Consider the following 18,232-nt stretch of genomic DNA (forward strand, 5'->3'; position numbering starts at 1 on the left):
AGTACTAATATAACTGATGATGCTAAATGTATTTCATGCTGACAAAAATACTCATTTCTGCCTTAGAGGTAAAATCTGTTTCTGTAATTATCCCTCTTAAAAGAAATTTAACATGGGAAATTTTTTTCTGGTGTTTTAAAAATCTGTAATGACTATTCCAATTTTTATAAAAGACTATCAAGAAAGAGAGACAATAGGGAATTCCCTGGCGGTCCAGTAGTTAGGACTCCAAGCTTTCACTGCTGGGGGTGCGGGTTCAGTCGCTGGTTAGGGAACTAAGATCCCGCAAGCCGTGCGGCATGACCAGAAAAAAAGAGAGAGCGAGAGAGAGCAAATGTATTTACTTCTTTGGCTGAGAGTTTTAAATTAATTTACTTACTTTTGGGGCAAAAATTAAATCATGGAAAATGCCTTTAAAAGACTATTTAGGAAGAAAAAGTTAATGTGCAAATCATTTTATTTTTTGAAAAAGGTTTAAGAACCAGTCGTTTGTACATTTGGGATGTATAAGGTGATGGGTTAAGTATTTTCTGGGTACACGTCTAGCCAGAAAATGCGATGTGAGTTACTGAAGTTCTGTGGCTCTGTGCAACTTTGAGATCTTATTTCAGGAGGTGAGCTAAACCATAATAACCAGATACAGAATTCCAGATCTTCGCTGGGAGAAGTCGCTTCAAGTGCTGTTTTTGTTTCTCCCCACAAATATTTCTGACATTTCTTTTACAGTTGTCCTCTAGGGATAAGGGTTTTTGGGATAACTTTATTACGGTTTCCCTTAGGAGGTGGAATTCTGGGAGCATGATTCCTGCAGGTAGAATTCCTTGGTCATTGGTCAGTCTCAAAGGATAAGAGTGGTAAAGCAGCCTGGTGAGAAGTGCTGCGTCTCTTATATTGGAACCGCGCTGGAAGGTACATATATATCAGAGATTCCCCATTTCTTGTTAATATGTTAACATTGGCTTCAAATTCGAGCAAGAGATTATTGCCTCTCTGCCTCCAAAACGCCTCGTGGCTCGCGGCTTGACCTTCACGGTCCTGCGTATTCACCTGGGCTCCGTGAACGAGCAGCAGGCGGATGCAGCTCAGGCCCGCGGCCAGCAGCCGGCCGCGTTGCTTGATGTGGTGCACACCGCCAGCTTCAGGGCCGTGTTGCCTGTGGAGGAGACGGCGCAGTTGACGTTTGCCCCGTGGGCAGTGAGCGTTTCTATCACCTGCTTATTCAGTATATCTGCAGCCATGTGCAGGGGTGTCATGCTGGACTCGTTTATGGCGTTGACCTGGGCACCGTTGTGGGCCAGGATGGAGAGAACCGGGTAGGTCCCGTACGTGATGGCCAGGCGGAGCCGGGAGTGCCCGTTGCTGCTGTCCGCTCGCGCATTCACCTGGGCCCCGTGTTTGCACAGAATGCGGAGACACAGGACTGTGTTGTTCTGGATGTCTGTTAGGATCCTTTGGATCTGTTCCCCGGCTTCGTCCGCATGGTAGAGGTGATGGGCCAGTGCAGGAGCATCAGGTGGCGCGTGGTGAGGCCTCTTGTGTCTCTGGAATAGGTACTGATGGCAGATTGCACTCAGTTCACAGTGGGAATGGCTCGACGCGGAGAGCTACTGCTTAAGCAGGCAACATTTATTTAAGATAATCCCCCGTAATTACTCTAGAGAAGTGTTTGAGAATCTGCATTGCTGTTTAATTTCTTGGGGTATCCCAGCGTCTTGCGGGGACAGGGTGGTATGCATCACAGCACGGAGGGGCCCAGCTTCCTATCGCAGCTCATGTCAGCTTTGTTACTCCTGCTGGGACGGTGGCCTCTTCCAGGTTGCATCTCAGTTAGCTCTGTGTCCACAGCCCCTCAGGGCTGTGCTGAGTTAGCAGCCATTCAGTAAAATTGTGCGGACTCGAGTGTGATCCGGAATTCCCACAGAAGTGAGCCGTGAAGGGGCAGAACGCCCGCTGACTCAGTCCCTGGTGGCCCCGCACCCGCTCCTCTACCTGGCCTTCTCACTCGTGTGTGTGGATGGCAGGGGCTGCAGCTGGAGTTTATCGTCAGTCCCTCCCCAGCGCAGGCGGAGTGAGAGTTTGACAACTCGGCCCTCATCTCCTTTCCTGAAATCTCTCAGGATTGCCTCCAAAATTCCTTGATTGTGGCAGAGAAAAGGGAAGGTCTCTTATGAGCATCTGACCGCTCCACTGGGATTAGAAGATGACTTTTCAGTTCACCTGTTGATTTAGTGTAAGCCCTGCACCAGGGGTGTGGGGAAACAGCAGAGTCCCCACACTGCAGAGCTTACAGTCAGGTGTGGAAGCATTAATCCGAAAGAGCTAAGTAAACAGGCCAGTGGGCAAAGAGGTCTGCAGGCCCCACCCAGGGCGAGAAAGGGTGGGAAGGGTGTACTGAGGAATCCTGTGGGGAGGGGGAACATGATGGTCCAGTCCTGGGAGGACCTGCAGAGCTGGAGTGGGGCTCGGGGGCAGGGTGAGAGCAAGACGGGGTGGGGCGCCCTTCCGGAGCGTGGTAAGGATTTGGGGCTCGACTCTCTTTTATACCATGTACTTCTCCCATTCATTCAGATGATATTTATTGGGCACTTAGGAAGTGTCAGCATTGGTTTAGGCGGTGAAGGTATACTGGGAAGCAAGATGAACTTCTTTCCAAGAAAATCCCTTGCCTCTTTCCATTTTCTTATTTTTCGTATCTAACTTAGGTTGTTAAACTCCCTGAGGGCTGTGACCAGGACTTAATTTTCCACAACACCATTGCTGAGCGCTTAATACTTACGATGCTTTAAGTGGGCTGACTGATTTGTGTTCCTGTATTATTTCCGGTTTTCAGAGGATCTCATCTAGTCAGTAAGGAAATTGGTTTATTCCAAACGTGGTAACCTGTAGTCCATCACCCATGGAGAATGGATGAGTCCAGACATGATCGGGAAAGGAACACAGATCGTGTGTGTCCTCATTTAGAAAGTCACCTGTTGAGTTAACTTACCTTACTTCTGGGTCTACTTCATGTTCTAACAAACAAAGCAAACTCTGTGCCTTGCGGTATTCCGCAGCCAGGATGGGGATGATGGACTGCGTCTGCTTTGGGGGGAAAAAATACATTACAAGTAGCCCGATATAGTTAGAATAATTGTGTTAGCTTGCTATTTCAAAGGAAATAATTGTATTTAGCATCTCTTTGGTTCAGTATTTCTCTGTTATGTGCACTGAAATTCTCCTTTTGCGTTTTAAATTACCCCAAACCAGTCAATTTTAGATTGATATTATAAAAATCTGTATTTTACATACATGCAGATTTACCAAGGCAGCAGATATAATTTACTTAAAGCTTCGAAAGTTGATTCTTGTGAAGAGCTCATTGTGTAAAATTAATGGTAATTGCTATCAAGTCCCTTGGTCCTTAAATTGGCCCAGAGAGTCATTGACAAGTAGGTTTTGTTTTTTAAGCCTTTGCCAAAGTCATAGCATCAGTAGTATAACCTGCACGTTTAGGGTTTCACAGTTAATGCTGCTTGTATTCTGTCTATGATTAGCAGAGCTGTTTATACGAGTTCTTTACACACACACACACACACACACACACACACACACACGCCTTTACAGCACGACTGCAAGATAAGGGCAGAGGGTGACTTTCTGAAAAAAATTTAAGTTATAAGGGTAATAATTACTGTATAAAAATTCAGAAAATGAAAAACTATATGTAAATAAGGGAGAAATAATTCCAGCACACAGACATAATCAGCACTGGCACATCTGAGAGGATGACATTAATGTTCTTCCAACCAAGCGAGCCCCAGTCTCTGCTCAGTCAGTGCCCCTGTGATCCCTGGAAGGAGTCGTCACAGACTCAGCAGAACACGGCTTTGGGTGTGCGGTGTGCTCAGCGTGGACCATCCAGCCTCGGGCACGGTGAAGGCAGCCAGGTGTAGTGAGTCCTCAAGAATCAGGTGGCGTTCCTTCTGAAGCATCACGTTTTTTTTTCTCAAAGTGACTGAGAGGAGAACGCGGGTACCTGGCTCAGCAGTGATCTGTAGCTGGTGGAGTTGGCCAGAACGGCCGTGGGCTGGTTGACAGGTGGCTTCTAAGCAGAGCCCGGAGTGCGGTGCTGCCCTCCCTCAGGATGGCCTCGTAGAGCCCGGTGTGGAATGACACCACCGCGCCCTCTTCCAGGGCCTGGGCCCCGTCAGCCACCAGCCCCCTGCTGCCTCTCTTGGTTATGTTTCCCATGAGTACAACTTCGAGGGGGGACTTAGGAATTCAGGGCAAACGCGTTACAGAATTGGTCAGTCTCAGTCTCTTTATGATTCTTTCCATTCAGTTCTAGAACTGTTGAGAATGGTATCCGTGAAGATGATGATGCATTTTTATATCAGAACCAAACTTTTTCACATGTTGTTCCTGTATCTACAGTGCCAGCTACAGGAGCACAGTTTCCAGGACTTTCTACTTAGTCACAAAAGCGTAGCCAGATTATCATCTTGCACCTAAGATTGTTTCTGTTTTCTCTTCCCATTCAGCTACTGTTAGAAAAACCTGACAACGCTAAAATAAGGGAATTTATACAAACAAAACATTTACATTAAGAAGACCTAACTTTTAAGTTAAACGCTTTCTAGTTTTTAATGGAATTCCACCCCGCCTCCAACAGAGGTGCATTTTCCACTGGTCTGGGGGTACTTCCGTCGGGAAATGTGTTGGGTCTGTGATGACTGCTTCCATAGAGTGAAATGTGTACCGTTAGAGTGTGACCTGGCCGTCCCCAACCCTGGCTAACGTGTTAGATCATCTGGGAGCTTTAAAAAACATCCGTGTTTTCATTAAAAATAATAATAATCAAAGTCTTTGACTTGTTGAGAGGATAGTAGTTATTAAAACCTTCTTGGTGCCTCTGAGGTCCCGTCAGGGCTGAAATGCACTTGTGCACAAGCACGCTCTACATTAGTGGAATAAGCTGGGGACTTTAGGTAATGTCGACGCCTGTGTCCACCTCCAGGAAATCTGATTTAATCCGTCTGGGGAGTGGCTTGGCCGCTGAGATTTGTTTAAAGTTCCTCCGGTGATGCCGATGTGCGGCCGAGTTTGAGAACCACTGCTCTCATTTTTAGTTCTTGAGGGGCTGTTGGCTCCTGAGTTGAAAACTCTCAGCATCCGCATGTTTTCACTGTTCATTCTAGAACACCGTGGAGTTGACCTGTTCTGTTTGTTTCCAGCCCAGAAATATTTTTCTTCATGGCCCCAATCAGCAAGTAAAAATAGGAGACTTTGGCCTGGCCTGTGCAGACATCATACAGAACACAGACTGGGCCAATGGAAATGGAAAGAGTAAGTTTGTTTTGGTGCTTGTTTTTGTTTGGTTTTGCATTAAAAAAAGAGAGAGAGAGACATGGTTGAACACTGTCAGTATTTAAAGAGAATCAGAAAGACTTAACAGCAAAGGTGAGATTTTAAAAAAAAGCAACTATCATTTCCTTGGGAGCTGCAATGCCCTGCTCAGTCAGGGGTCTTTATGTAGACAGTGCTAACCCTGCCATGCTTAATCTCTGGCCTTTCAAATTACAGGGACACCCACACATACCTCCAGAGTGGGCACTTGCCTGTATGCTTCCCCTGAACAGTTGGAGGGATCCGAGTATGATGCCAAGGTAGTGTTTGTTCCCTTCTGCCCTTTCAGTGGACTTACCCTGCAGTCGTAAGTAACAAAAAGTACAGTAAATGCAGTGGAAGGTCTGACGTCGAAGTGATTTGGAAATAGCGGAGTGTGGTAGGTTATCTCTTACATCAAACTACCATAGTGTGAAGCCTCACTTTTCAACTGAATCTGACTTTTTTAGGCTATTTTACTGTTTCCAAACCCGTGGTTGTCACAAAATAATTTTTGCAATGAGCTTTCCCTTTAAGATACCACCTTCCCTCAGAAGGCAGGATTCACCAGAGTCTGTTTTCAGCCGTTCATTCTGCCTCCAAGCTTAGGTAAATCAGTGCCCCCGACAAGTGTGCCACCTGCTTCCCTCTGAGGCTGAATGAAGATGCGGAAAAGTTTTAATCCAGCTCGTTCCTCGAAGGAATGTTAAAGTAAATTCTTTTCTCAAAATAACAGCCTAGTAAATTTTCTTCCTTTTGATGAATCATTCAACTTTTTAGTGATTGGGAAAGAGCTGCCAGAAAAACCATGGCAGCTCCGAAAATCCTATGTAGTAAACACCTTCCTAAAAGACTGTTTTTAGGAAAAGTGACAGGTTTTATGCAGAGTTTGCTAAAACTTTACTAAGAATGCCTAACTCTTAGCGGAGGCAGAGGTGGGACCGGGGTAGGCCGCAGGGACCCTCGGTGACCTCTCATGTCTCTCTCAGGCTATACCTGGCCTGGGTTTTCAAGGAGCCGTGGAGTCAGTTGTATGGTAGTGACCGCTCTGGGTGGCCGGGATCACCCCTGCCCCTCGCCTGGCCCTCAGTCCTTCGTGCCCCTGGATGCCCCTTTTTGGTGTTAGAGCTGGGGATTGCAAGAGTACAGTCATCTGTCTGTAGATCACCTACCGTAGATCCAGCTGGCAGACACCTGCCTCTGTGAGGGACGAGCCAGCCCGCTGTGTTCCCTCCGTTGTAGGGACTGTCGATCATCCTTCTGTAGAAAATCCTCTCGCTTTTGAAAGGAAGGTGGGTGGGAATGGAAATGTTACTCTGTGTATTTCACTACTGATTGACCGTTTCCCCCCTTTTTCAGTCAGATATGTATAGCTTGGGTGTTATCCTGCTGGAGCTCTTTCAGCCGTTTGGGACAGAAATGGAGCGAGCACATGTTTTAATGGGTTTAAGAACTGGACAGATCCCCGAGTCCCTCAGTAAAAGGTGTCCCGTCCAAGCCAAGTACATCCAGCACTTAACCAGAAAGAGCTCATCCCAGAGGCCGTCTGCTGTTCAGCTGCTGCAGAGTGAACTCTTCCAAAATTCTGGAAATGTATGTATGATTTTTTTAATACTGGGGGAAATATGAAGCTTAAAATGGAATTTGTTTAAATTGTGAATCCCATTTCACGAAGCGCAGTTGAGCTTAGAGTCAGGTTTATGGAAACAAAATATTTCAGCCCATTCTCAGAGTTGCCAGTGGCGTACTTGTCAGGGAAGCTAGATGACCACTGCCAACTGTCTACTCTGAAAATGGTCACATGGGTTCCAGTTTCGAGCCTCATCTTGCTAAGTCAAAAGGTTGTAGTTTTCCTTTCCAACTGTGGTATATGGCCTTTTATGAATTATTATAAAGTATCTTCTAGTAGAACGGCACACACACCAAAGGATATAGGACAGCAGTGCTTCTCAGGGGAGCTGGAGCATCTGTGGCTGAGACCGCCTTACCCACCCTGAGATCTCAGCATCCCCGTGTGGAGTCTGGTTTTCTGTCCTGTGAGGGGTCCTGCTCCAGGCAGCCATCCCCTTCCTCCTTCCTGACGTGTCGTTTCAGTGCCAGGTATACACAGAAACTTTCTAAGACTTAAAAAACTTGACTCAAAGAGAAATTCACAGGTTCTCTAGTGCTTTGCTACTCAAAGTGGGTCCTCCGACCAGCGGCATCAGCCTTACCTGGGAGCTTGTTAGAAACACAGGCTCCGGGGCTCCCCCCCAGACCTGCACTGTAGTGAGATCTCCGAGTGACTTATACCCAGCGTGTGAGCAGCAGTGGGTGGACGCACCGGTTCCAGAGTGCCGTCTCCAGACCAGCAGCATAAAATCACCATGAACTCGACAGAATTCTTAGACCCCCCCCCCACTTCCCCCACTGACCTATAAAAGAGACATCTGGGGGAGAAGGGGCTGCTCTCTGTGCTTCTGCAAACCTCGAAGCGGTTCTGATGCACACGAGTTGGGGAAGCACTTGCAACTGGTTAGTTGATTTGTCTTTTGTTTAAGGCTTATTTGTGTTCAAGTAAAACAGTGAATTTTAGTAGATTGAACAGTAAATGGGTAGGTGTAGTGCTTTTCTCTCAGTCTCTGAAAATAGCAGATGTGGTTGTTAAATTGATATCCTTGTATGGAGAGAATTTTCTAACTCCCTGTGAAGCTAGAGTAGAGACCGTAGTTATTTGTTGTTAATGGTAAGGATTTCTCCTTCTTGCAGAATTGTTTATAAAGTAACCTGTGCATACCTGCAGAGATAAATTTGCATAGACAGGTGGCCCTCGCTTTGCACTTTGTGTAGTGCAGGACTGTGACAATGACCACGCAGAGCTCACAGCATACAAAAGGAGCTTAATAATCGATGGGGAAGTTACAGTCGTTCCATGACCTTTAAAAATGTTTGTCAGAACATTAAAACTCTCTTATTATCAGTTACAGATGTTTGTGGAAATGAAAAAAATTATAAAACTATAATTGAGAATGAAAGTGTTTCAAGAGTAGTTTGAATAGTGCCCACCATCTTGTCCCGTAACCTAGGGCACGGAGTGAGCATCTTTTCTGTGCCCTGGTGACTCGTCATACTCCTCGCTAAGTTTGGGTCAGTTTCTGGCATTTTACCTTCGGCACTTTTGACGTTCTGATCCGTCCCCAAGAGTTCTTTAATGTGAAGTTTTCTTGGGGCATCTTCATCCTTTTCCTGCTGACGTGGATAAGCGGTCTTCGCTCAGTGCGTCCGACGGTGGCGGGATCAGCATTCCCACGATCAGCTCTTTCGTCTGTAACACCGTGCGTTTGATATTCACTTCTAGCATCCTCACTTTTCATGACTTTGCTGTACTTTCATCTTTGTTGGCCAGTTCCCTCTTTCAAAAATGTCACGTGGGTTTATCACTGGGAGACAGGAGGCAGCACAACTCCACACACTGCCCGTGTGTGAACCGACTAACAGGTGCACGGTGACCAGCCAGCAAAGCCGTTGAAAGAAGTGATGATTGTTCCTGATTATGACATGTATGGTGGGTCACACAGTGTTTCGTGGACTGAAGTGCTAAGGCAATTAGTCACTATACCTTGGTAACTGACACTTGACCCACGTTGCTGGGTGACGCGTAATAAGCTGTGAGAACTGGAATCCACACGTATTGGAAGTGTGCAGAGAGGCAGGCCTGTATATTTAAAAGTAAAGGAAGAAGCCGTTGTAACGGAGCTTAAAATTTTCTCTCTTTACAGGTTAATCTCACCCTACAGATGAAGATACTAGAGCAAGAAAAAGAAATTGAAGAACTAAAGAAGCAGCTAAGTCTCCTCTCTCAGGACAAAGGGGTTAAGAGGGTGACTTGAAAGATGGGGGTGTGCCCGTGTAGCCTCAATAGGCTCTGTAGATATGAGAGTGGACTTTTTAAGCTAAATAGTCAGCTGGAATGTAAATTTTCAGTCTTTATTAGGGTGTGGCTGGTATAACTCTAATTGCATTTAGTGAGCCTGTATAAGACGTATTAAAGCGAGGCTGTGAAGGTACCCTTTACGGCTGGCATTTTGAACCGAAGACTGCTCGAAACGAAGCCTGTTCTGTTCTTGCCTTCCTCCTACCCCACACGCTCCTTTTCCTGGACTTCTCACTTTAATATTACCGTCCATCCAGTCTCTGAAAGTGGAAGTGTAGGCCTCATCCTCAGCTGTTCTTTCTCTCTTGAACTCTGCCTGTTGACCACCAAGTCCTCCTCTAGGTTCTACTGCAGAAACCTAAGTGTGCTCTGGACCCATCGCTGCCCAAGCCCAGGCCCGCGCATGAGCTGCACCGTTCCAAGTGGACAGCTGCTGGCCTTCCTACCCTCCACACTGCGCTGTTCCCACGGGCTCCCTCCTTCCTCACAGACTTGCTTCCCCCCAAGTCTACATTCCTTGAAGGCAGCGATATGATACGTTCGTATTTGTACCCCAGTGTGCCTGCCACGTAGCTGGCAATCGTCACGGTATATTGCATACAGTGTTGCTGGGTTTTAAATAAAATGAAAACCACAAATTAATTATATGATGCATTTATTGATATTTAACCACTGGCCTAGATAGAGACTTTGATTTTAGTACAAGTCCCTTTACCAATAATAGGCACAAAACAGCACCATCCTTAAAATTTAAACCCGTTAAAATCAGTGACTGAGGCTCACTGAAGGAGCTCGAGGGCCATGTGAAAAGGGGCCAGGTTTTCACAGGCCCTCATCCACTTCTGCACGTTGGCTGGCGCTGTCCCACTGCAGCTCCCTGTCTGCTGGAGAACGGACCACAGCACGACATCCGCCACCGTGAGTTCATTCCCAACGAGCCAGGGACTCTTCCCGAGAGCAGAGTTCATGGAGCGGAACACAGCGGCTTTTTCTTTACTGCTTCCCTCTTTTAGCTGAAAAATCGCTATATCTACCCAGCTATCTATGAGGGTTAAATTCACAGCATCCTGCTTCTGGCCAAAGAGAGAGAACAGGAAGCGTGCAATGTTCCCTTCTCCTTCGATGGGACACATCGTTTGGACACTGAACTTCATCTGAGTCTTCGGCACTGAAAAGAAATAAGCACTCCATGAAATGTCAACGAGAGCAGCACCGCCGGAGGAAGTGCTTGTAGAGCGTGGCAAGGGGAGTCCCTGTTGGTCACGAACTGGTGGCGAGGGAAAGTGTATTTTCAAGAAAATCGCAGTTTTAGTTGGTCTCCAAAAGGTTAGTAATATTCAAGAAAGTTTAAACTGCAGGTTTAAACGGTGCAAACTTTAAGTTATAAAGTAACCATTTCTGGTATTTGATGATGACAGTTTTCAAGCTAGAAAGGACCTCAGACCATCTGTTCCAACCCCTGTGCCTAAGGACCTGGGCATGAGGCCTGGAGACCAGGGGTCCCATCTCCCAGGCCAGGACCTCCTGCTGCCCTCACCCTGGCTCTCCACGTGTGGCTGAGGGCAGTAAGGCCTCGATGGATGGACATGAACTCAATTCCCTCTGTAGGAACTTAACCGGGAGAAGTGCACACACCAGTGAGATAACGAATAAATGACATCCTGCCACCCTTTAATGGATAATGTCCATTAAAAGAGGACGTCAGTGTCCCCATAATGATGGGTTTTGGAATGTGAGGGCAAGACGGCCGTGACAGCCGTGACTCCCCTGCCCTGGCCGGTTAGACAGGATTCCCTCGGAGACTGCCCTCAGTTGAGACCTTCACCTTCCCAGAGGAAGGAGAGCATCTCCGGGCCAAGGTGTGCCTGCTCCTCTTGTAGGACCCCCACAAGCTCTCTAGACTTTGACGGCAAGCAGCCGAAGAGTCTGCGCAGCTGCAGGCCGCCCCTTTCCCATTCCCCATTGCCTCCTAGTCACGCAGCCCCTCCGCTTACCGTCCTTCCAAATCAGAGTAAAACCCAGCTGGTACTCGTGACGGGGCTGCTGCCTCGTCTGCTCGCCGAAGCACTTGAGGAGGTTTGCCGGCACACTCTTGACGGCTGAGTGCGTGTGAACAGTGGACAGGACCTTGTAGTGGTCACAGAGCAGCCGGTGCAGCACGAGCAGGGAGAGGGGTGGCGAGGCGGGGTTGGCGTTGATCACGATGTCCTTCAGTGCCCCGTAATCCTGGGGAGCAAACCCCAACAGAGCAGATGACACCAACAGCAACCCGAGTGCTGACACTGTACCAGGTGCTGTGCTTAGAACCCCACCAGGCTTCTCTAAAGAATCGTCACCTCCCGGGAAGAAGGTACTAATGTCACCCGACCTGCAGCCAAGGATGTGAGTGCTGGGGATGGAAGGAAGCTACCAAGGGGGCTCGGCTCGGTAGGAAGCAGGGGACAGCAGCCAACTCCAACCCTCCACCCCTGCAATGCTGCTCCCAATAAATAAAAGGTGACTCTACTCAGATTAGTACAACATGTTAGGATTGACACCTCTATTTGTCCCTAAGTTAAAAAAAAAAATCACACGTGTAATTACTCCATTTACTAAATCTTTCTAATGCCCGACAGGATATAGTTTCTACAGCAATTTGTTTGAGTTACGTGTCAATGAAGAACCCCTTGGAAAAGGGTCTTCGCTCAGGGAGATTTTAAAAAACTAGGTGTGAATTAAAGTGCCAAAACACACTGCCTTTTTATTTTATTTTGTTTTTAAAATTTATTTTATTGAAGTATAGTTGATTTGCAACACGCACTGCCTTTAGATGCGGACTATCTTATTTCTGTACATCCGCTCTTCATAACTAATGAACTCATATGATACAACAGAGGCCAAACTCTGTGGCTTTCTGTCCACAGCCGGCCACAATCTGGCCTCTGGTCTTGCCACTCCTGACCGATGCCCTTCATGTGGACCTATGCTGGATGCTCTGCATTTCTCTGAACATATCGTGTTACTTGATGCCGTGCCTTCTGCGGTGTCAAGATTCATCTGAAGCACCGTGTGCTCTGGGAGGCCCCCCGGCATGCTGGGACACCCGGCACAGCTGTCTCACCGACTCATCCCCTATGCAGACTGGCTCCCTGGGGGACTGGCTGAGTGGGGTCTCATGGGCCCCCGGCGCATGCAAACACGAACTGGGGGATGAAGGGATACATGAGTGCAGAGGGATGGACGTTACCAAAAACAGCTCTGGGGGAGACACGGCAATGCTGCCTCCGCTTGTTAGGTCTTTAAGCAGGACCGTTGTCTATCACCAATTCTGGGGGAGGGTGCTAGCAGGGATTCTCGGGACGAACCCTCTTGCACCCACTTGTAACAAGATGTTCTTTCTTTGCGTTATCAGATTGTCCTGTAAATCAACTGAAGCCTGTAGACTGACATTAAAGGTGGCTGATGCAACTGGATTTTAACACAGCAAACTGAATTTAAGCAAAATACGTCTGAGGTATGAGACTGTGACTGGCTTTTAGCAACAAATTGCAAAGGATCGGTGGGGATTTTGCGCCTAGACAGCCCAGGCTCTGAAATTCAGGCCACTCTCAAAGAGTCGGGGTGGACTTGGCTGAACTCAGAGAAGCATTGAGTGTACGACCATTTCTCCAGGGCTCGGAGTCTGCCGGGAGCTGCCTGCAGTAGCAGGAAGCAGGGACTCTTGACTCCCTCTTCTGCCTAAGGACCCCCTCCACCCGTTCTCTACCGGGTCTGAGAAATCCAGAAGCTGCATTAGAGCCTGCCTGGCTTCACTCAACGCTCATGAATCTGTTCTGTGCAAAGGCACAATCAGAGGAGGAATGTGCTTTTGCACCACCTTTGAAAACTCGAAGACCAAGGCTTTAATCCCAGCAGCACAATTTTCCAGCACTAATATCCACCTAGCGCGCCGATGTTCCTTAGCTTTCTAGATGCACTCACCTTTCCAAGCACGGAATTTAAGTCCAATGCACTGGTCGATAAAGCAGCGGGCTCGTCAGCTTGGATTATGTTGCTTACATCCAAGTCTGCGTCTGGTGTCTGAATCATCTTGGAGAGACCATCGACCGCAGCTTTCAATTCATACAGGCGTTTTAAAATATCATCTTGGCGGGACTCAAGAGCTTGAAGAGATGGGTCCGACTCTTCCTAAACAGACCAACATCAAAACGTTCACTTCCTCTCACATCAAAGCAGTCTGTTTGATCACTTGTCTTCCACTTAGTTCGAACCTCCCACCTTTCAGAAGACATTAAAATGAAGTTAGCAGAATCATCTCATTTGCTCCAGTCCAATAGGTCCTGCAAATCAATCCCCAAATGCTATAAAACAAATAACGTTGTGCCTGAAAGCCACTCAGAAATTGCAGGACTCCTATTTCAGATGATTTAGTCTTTAAGAACAGAGAAGGAGAGAAGACGAACACAAATTGTTCTTTCTATCAAACTAGTTCAAAATACTTTGCGTAAATGAATAGAAGATGATTGGGGGTGGCGATGAGGATGTAATCAATCATACTAATCGAAGGGAAAAGGGAGCGCACACAGGTTAAGAGAAAAGTGTCCTTAGGCTTAGAAGTATGTCCGGGAGGGTCAAATGATCCATTCCCCAAATCATTTTCTAGGCAATACTGGCACTCACATTATCTTAGAATCATCTAGAACTTTTTCACTGCTGAAATGTATTACTTCATAAAGAGGGAATATTCACATCCTTCATTCACTGAATCTGCATCTTTCTTGCCTGGTACAGTGGACTAGCATACCATAAGTAACTAATAACATTGGGTTGGCCAAAAAGTTTCTCTGGATTGTTCCGTAATGGAACTCTTTGGCCAACCCAATATTTGCTGAGAAATAAATCTCAAATCTCTACAGACTTACTTTATTGTTTATTTATTTATTTAATTTATTTATTTTTGGCTGCGTTGGGTCTTCGTTGCCGCGCATGGGCTTTCTCTAGTTGCGGCGAGCGGGGGCTACTCCTTACCATGGTACACGGGCTACTCACTGTGGTGGCTTCTCTTGTTGTGGAGCAAGGGCTCCAGGTGCGCGGGCTTCAGTAGTTGTGGCACACAGGCTCAGCAGTTGTGGTGCACAGGCCTAGCTGCTCTGTGGCATGTGGGATCTTTCTGGACCAGGGCTTGAACCCGTGTCCCCTGCATTGGCAGGCGGATTCTTAACCACTGTGCCACCAGGGAAGTCCCTACCAACTTAATTTTTTTATTTTTATTTTTTTGCGGTACGCGGGCCTCCCACTGCTGTGGCCTCTCCCGTTGCAGAGCACAGGCTCTGGACGCGCAGGCTCAGTGGCCATGGCTCACGGGCCCAGCCGCTCCGCGGCATGTGGGATCTTCCTGGACCGGGGCACGAACCCATGTCCCCTGCATTGGCAGGCGGACTCTCAACCACTGCGCCATGAGGGAAGCCCCCAACTTACTTTAAAAAGCAATAACAAGAAACCTCCCAGCAGTCACACTGTGCAACCTATTTTCAGATTCACAAGCTCTCACAAAAGATAATCCATTTGAGTCAAGAGAACAAAGAACACGTTAAGCATGAGTAAGACACTCATGACTAGACAAAAGGGTCAATAGGCAATGACCTTGAGTTTATTATAAACACGCACTCGTGGCCTCCCCTGGTGGCACTGGTTAAGAATCTGCCTGCCAATGCAGGGGACACGGGTTTGAGCCCTGGTCCGGGATGATCCCACGTGCCGCGGAGCAACTAAGCCTGTGCGCCACAACTACTGAGCCTACACGCTGCAACTACTGAAGCCCGCGCATCTAGAGCCCGTACTCCGCAATAAGAGAAGCCACCGCAATGAGAAGCCTGCGCACCACAACGAAGAGTAGCCACCGCTCGCTGCAACTAGAGAAAGCTCGCGTGCAGCAACGAAGACCCAACGCAGCCAAAAATAAAATAAATTTATTTTAAAAAATAATAAAAAATAAACATGCACTCATGATACAGTGTGAGTGTTGGAAGAGTGCCTGATCACATTTGTATGCTGGTGAGTTTAAGGAACATTTTGTTTCTCCCCTTGTCACTCACAACACTGCCCTCTTCGGAGAGCCAATGCATCACCAACTGTTGTCAATTTTCTGGAATCCAGTGACTTGTAAGTGTGCCTCCATGGTCAATGCCTGAGTCCAAGACACCATTTTTCACCTGGCCTACTTCCACTGGTCACCTTGCATCCATTCTGGTCCACCCCTCCACCCCACCCATCCCTACGATGGCAGCCAGAAATCAAAACAACCTCTTAGGCTAAAAAGCCTAAGATAAATAGCTTGATAAATAGCTTGTAGGAATGGTTCTCTGCTTACCTCCTCTCCCATCATTCTCCCCATTGCTCTGTGCTCTGGCCATGCTGTTCTTTGGATCCTAAACCTGCCACAGGGCTTTTCCTCATCAGGTTCCCTCTGTCTGCAACACCCCTCCCCCTTCTCTCGGCTGGTTAATGCCGATTTACCCTAGAGCTGGATCTCCACCATCTCAGCTCCCCTCACCTGCTGCTCTTGTTTGAGATCAAACAGCAGAGAAATGCAAGATGACTACCATCTGGGTGGGACAAAGAAGGATAGAGTTCAGTGTGCCAATTAAACAATGTGGTGCTGACTGGAAATAAGTGTGCAAAATGTGTGACTGGTAAGGCTGCCACCTGTGTGATATCCTCATGTTACACAGTATCAGTCCTCCTGAGTAATACTTCCAATCTTTTAATCCAGACTGTATGTGTGCATTCTTTGTGTACAACTTTGCTCATTTCTACAACTGGCAGTCGGGTCCCTGCCCAACCAGGGGCAAAGCACCTACTGTATTCAAAACCCGTCAGCACTCCCCTGAAGACTGAACCCAGTAGCTCGATCTGAGGAACGCAAGATACTCAAGTTCTGCTTTACCTACCACACCTTCTAATGCTGGCCTGTTGTTTTCCTTGTTCAGGAGAGACCGTGACTTGGCGTGCTGTGTTTATCCATTTGTTATTTTACATGGATTTAGAAGCTTTTTTTTTTAGAAGCATTTTATTCTTTGTGTTGCTCTCATTTCTCCTGGAGATGCTAGATTTCTAATGATCTATCCACATTGTTATCATCTGCTGTTATCATCTTCTAAGTTGCAAGTTCACAGTTAAATGCCCAAAGGAAGTAGTTAGGCAGCAGACTTAAAAGAAAAAAAAAAAAAGAAAGGGGGACTTGGTCTCAAAAGAGATGTTATGCTCTCCACTCTGGGGTTTTCTTTTTGATTCCATGGGACTGTCCAGTTGAGGGGCACCAGACCATGCCTGCATGGGAATCTCCAGGTGAAGAGATACTGGACCATGCTTGTGTTTTTGCCTTAGCTCTACAGTGAGACAACAGTTGTGTTATTTGGTTTCAAACTAACCACCGCCCTTCCAATCGAGGCAGAAAGGTCTTAAGACAAAGGATGACAGGGAAAACAAGCCACGAACGTTATCTATTCACTCATCTTGAGCCAGAATGGACAGAAAGTCTCTCCAGTTGGAAAATTAAAATGTGTATTTGCAATTAATAAAAAAAGTCAAAGTTGAGCAGGTACTTTACAAAAGAGGTGAAATCAAAATGCCTAATAAACATGAAAAGGGGCTCGACCGATTTAGCGGTCTCAGAGATATGAACTAAATTACATTAGGATACCACTGTACAGCCACCAGCTTTGGGGAGGGTGCCAACATCAGAAATTCGTATACACTGCGGGTGAGAGCATAAACCGGGATGACCGCTTTGGAAAGCAATCTAATCCAGTTGAAGACAGACCAGCCCACTGAGCCAGCGATCCCATCCCTTAGTATATCCCCTATGCCTGCTCGTGTACAAGAATATTCTGCAGAATAATTCATAACAGCCTAAAATGCAAAACCAGCCGACGCCCGTGAGCAGCGGGATGAATAAAGCCCTGGGGGCACAGTCAAGCCAAGGAGCAGCAGGCCGCAGAGGACGAACGCTTTGCTTTCTCATGGCAGCAAAGGGATTCTTCAAATCATATCTAGAAGAGGCAGCCAGACATTGCAGGGCACACGCTGCATGCTTCCACTTACACCAAGACTACGTGGTTTAGGGATGCATACTCAGGTGACAAAATAAGAGAGAAAAGCAGGACGTAATGACCGTGGAAGTTGGGAACTTTGGGGGTAGTTTTAAGTGGGGCGCTGACAACGTGTTAACTTGAGTGGTGGTGACACTGGGATTCGCTTTATAATTCCTCAAAACGAGCATTTACGTGCTATTCGCTTTTCTGTGGGTAAAATTTCGTCATATAAAAGTTTAAGTAGTCATAAGCGAAAGAAAGATTCCAGATGGAGAGCTATTTTAATAGTTGAGTTTACGGTCGTTCGGAGGCCGGCGGGCGCGTGAGGCTGGAGTGGGGTAGGCGATCGTGTCTGGTCCCCACGGTTTGTTCGCGACAGTTCGGGTCCCAAGGTCCGGGCCTGGAAGGACCCCTGCCCCTAGTCCTCCAACTGAGGGCCAGGGCGGCAGCGCGTGCGCACTGAACAAGAGGGCAGCGGGGCGGGGCCGCGGTGGAGCCAGGGCGCCTGAGCACCGGACGGGCGGGCGGCGGGACTAGAGCCTTGGCGCCTGGCACTGGGCTGATGCGGGGCCGGGGAGAGGGCCGCGCGCTCCTACCTGCACGTGGCTCGCTGCTGGCGCGGGGCTGGCGATCCTACCGTGCACGTTGGGGAGCCGGTACATGCAGGTGGGAAGCTCTACACGGAGAGATCCACTGCCCTCGTGATAGGGCTTTACCTGGTACATCGGCATTGTGGAACCCAAGGGAGGGAAGGTGGCGGGTGAGAGACACGAACGCTCAGAAACCGTGCAAGTCCACGACAGGCTGCGGCCACCTCCTTTCCGACCCGGAGGCTGGTGTCCGGGAAAGCTCAGTTCCTGTGCTCTAATTGGCCCCTGATAAT

The 18,232-nt window shown here is 47.7% G+C and overlaps 3 protein-coding genes across 10 annotated transcripts in view; 1 reads left to right on the plus strand and 2 right to left on the minus strand.

Moving 5' to 3' along the window:
* EIF2AK1 (eukaryotic translation initiation factor 2 alpha kinase 1) overlaps window positions 1-9,919 on the plus strand; it is a 30,689-nt gene extending 20,770 nt beyond the window's left edge. For all 6 annotated transcript variants that reach the window (XM_067705510.1, XM_067705507.1, XM_067705508.1 and 3 more), the window contains 4 exons: window positions 5,214-5,325; window positions 5,563-5,645; window positions 6,724-6,957; window positions 9,123-9,919. In XM_067705510.1, the coding sequence (XP_067561611.1) occupies window positions 5,214-5,325; window positions 5,563-5,645; window positions 6,724-6,957; window positions 9,123-9,233 (540 nt within the window). In that variant the 3' untranslated portion in view covers window positions 9,234-9,919. The remainder of the gene's footprint in view (window positions 1-5,213; window positions 5,326-5,562; window positions 5,646-6,723; window positions 6,958-9,122) is intronic.
* Window positions 488-4,895, minus strand: ANKRD61 (ankyrin repeat domain 61). Its single transcript, XM_067705545.1, is given in 7 exon segments — window positions 488-905; window positions 907-1,109; window positions 1,112-1,462; window positions 1,465-1,541; window positions 2,987-3,081; window positions 4,016-4,077; window positions 4,080-4,895. Coding segments are annotated over 7 exon segments (1,242 nt in total). The 5' UTR covers window positions 4,231-4,895; the 3' UTR covers window positions 488-602.
* AIMP2 (aminoacyl tRNA synthetase complex interacting multifunctional protein 2) lies at window positions 9,916-18,217 on the minus strand. Of its 3 annotated transcripts, none has more exons than XM_067705536.1 (4): window positions 18,066-18,217; window positions 13,238-13,444; window positions 11,272-11,503; window positions 9,916-10,445 (listed from the first exon to the last, which is right to left on the minus strand). In XM_067705536.1, the coding sequence occupies exons 1-4, from the start codon at window positions 18,078-18,080 to the stop codon at window positions 10,057-10,059; spliced, it is 843 nt and encodes a 280-aa protein (XP_067561637.1). In that variant the 5' UTR covers window positions 18,081-18,217; the 3' UTR covers window positions 9,916-10,056. The 3 variants fall into 3 exon arrangements, with proteins under 3 accessions (XP_067561637.1, XP_067561636.1, XP_067561638.1); XM_067705535.1 differs by having other exon boundaries at window positions 17,946-18,214; XM_067705537.1 differs by having other exon boundaries at window positions 13,238-13,534; window positions 18,066-18,208.
* Window positions 18,218-18,232: the final 15 nt, after the last annotated feature.

The sequence above is a fragment of the Pseudorca crassidens genome, chromosome 15, assembly GCF_039906515.1.
Source record: "Pseudorca crassidens isolate mPseCra1 chromosome 15, mPseCra1.hap1, whole genome shotgun sequence".
Classification (NCBI taxonomy): Eukaryota; Metazoa; Chordata; class Mammalia; order Artiodactyla; family Delphinidae; genus Pseudorca; species Pseudorca crassidens.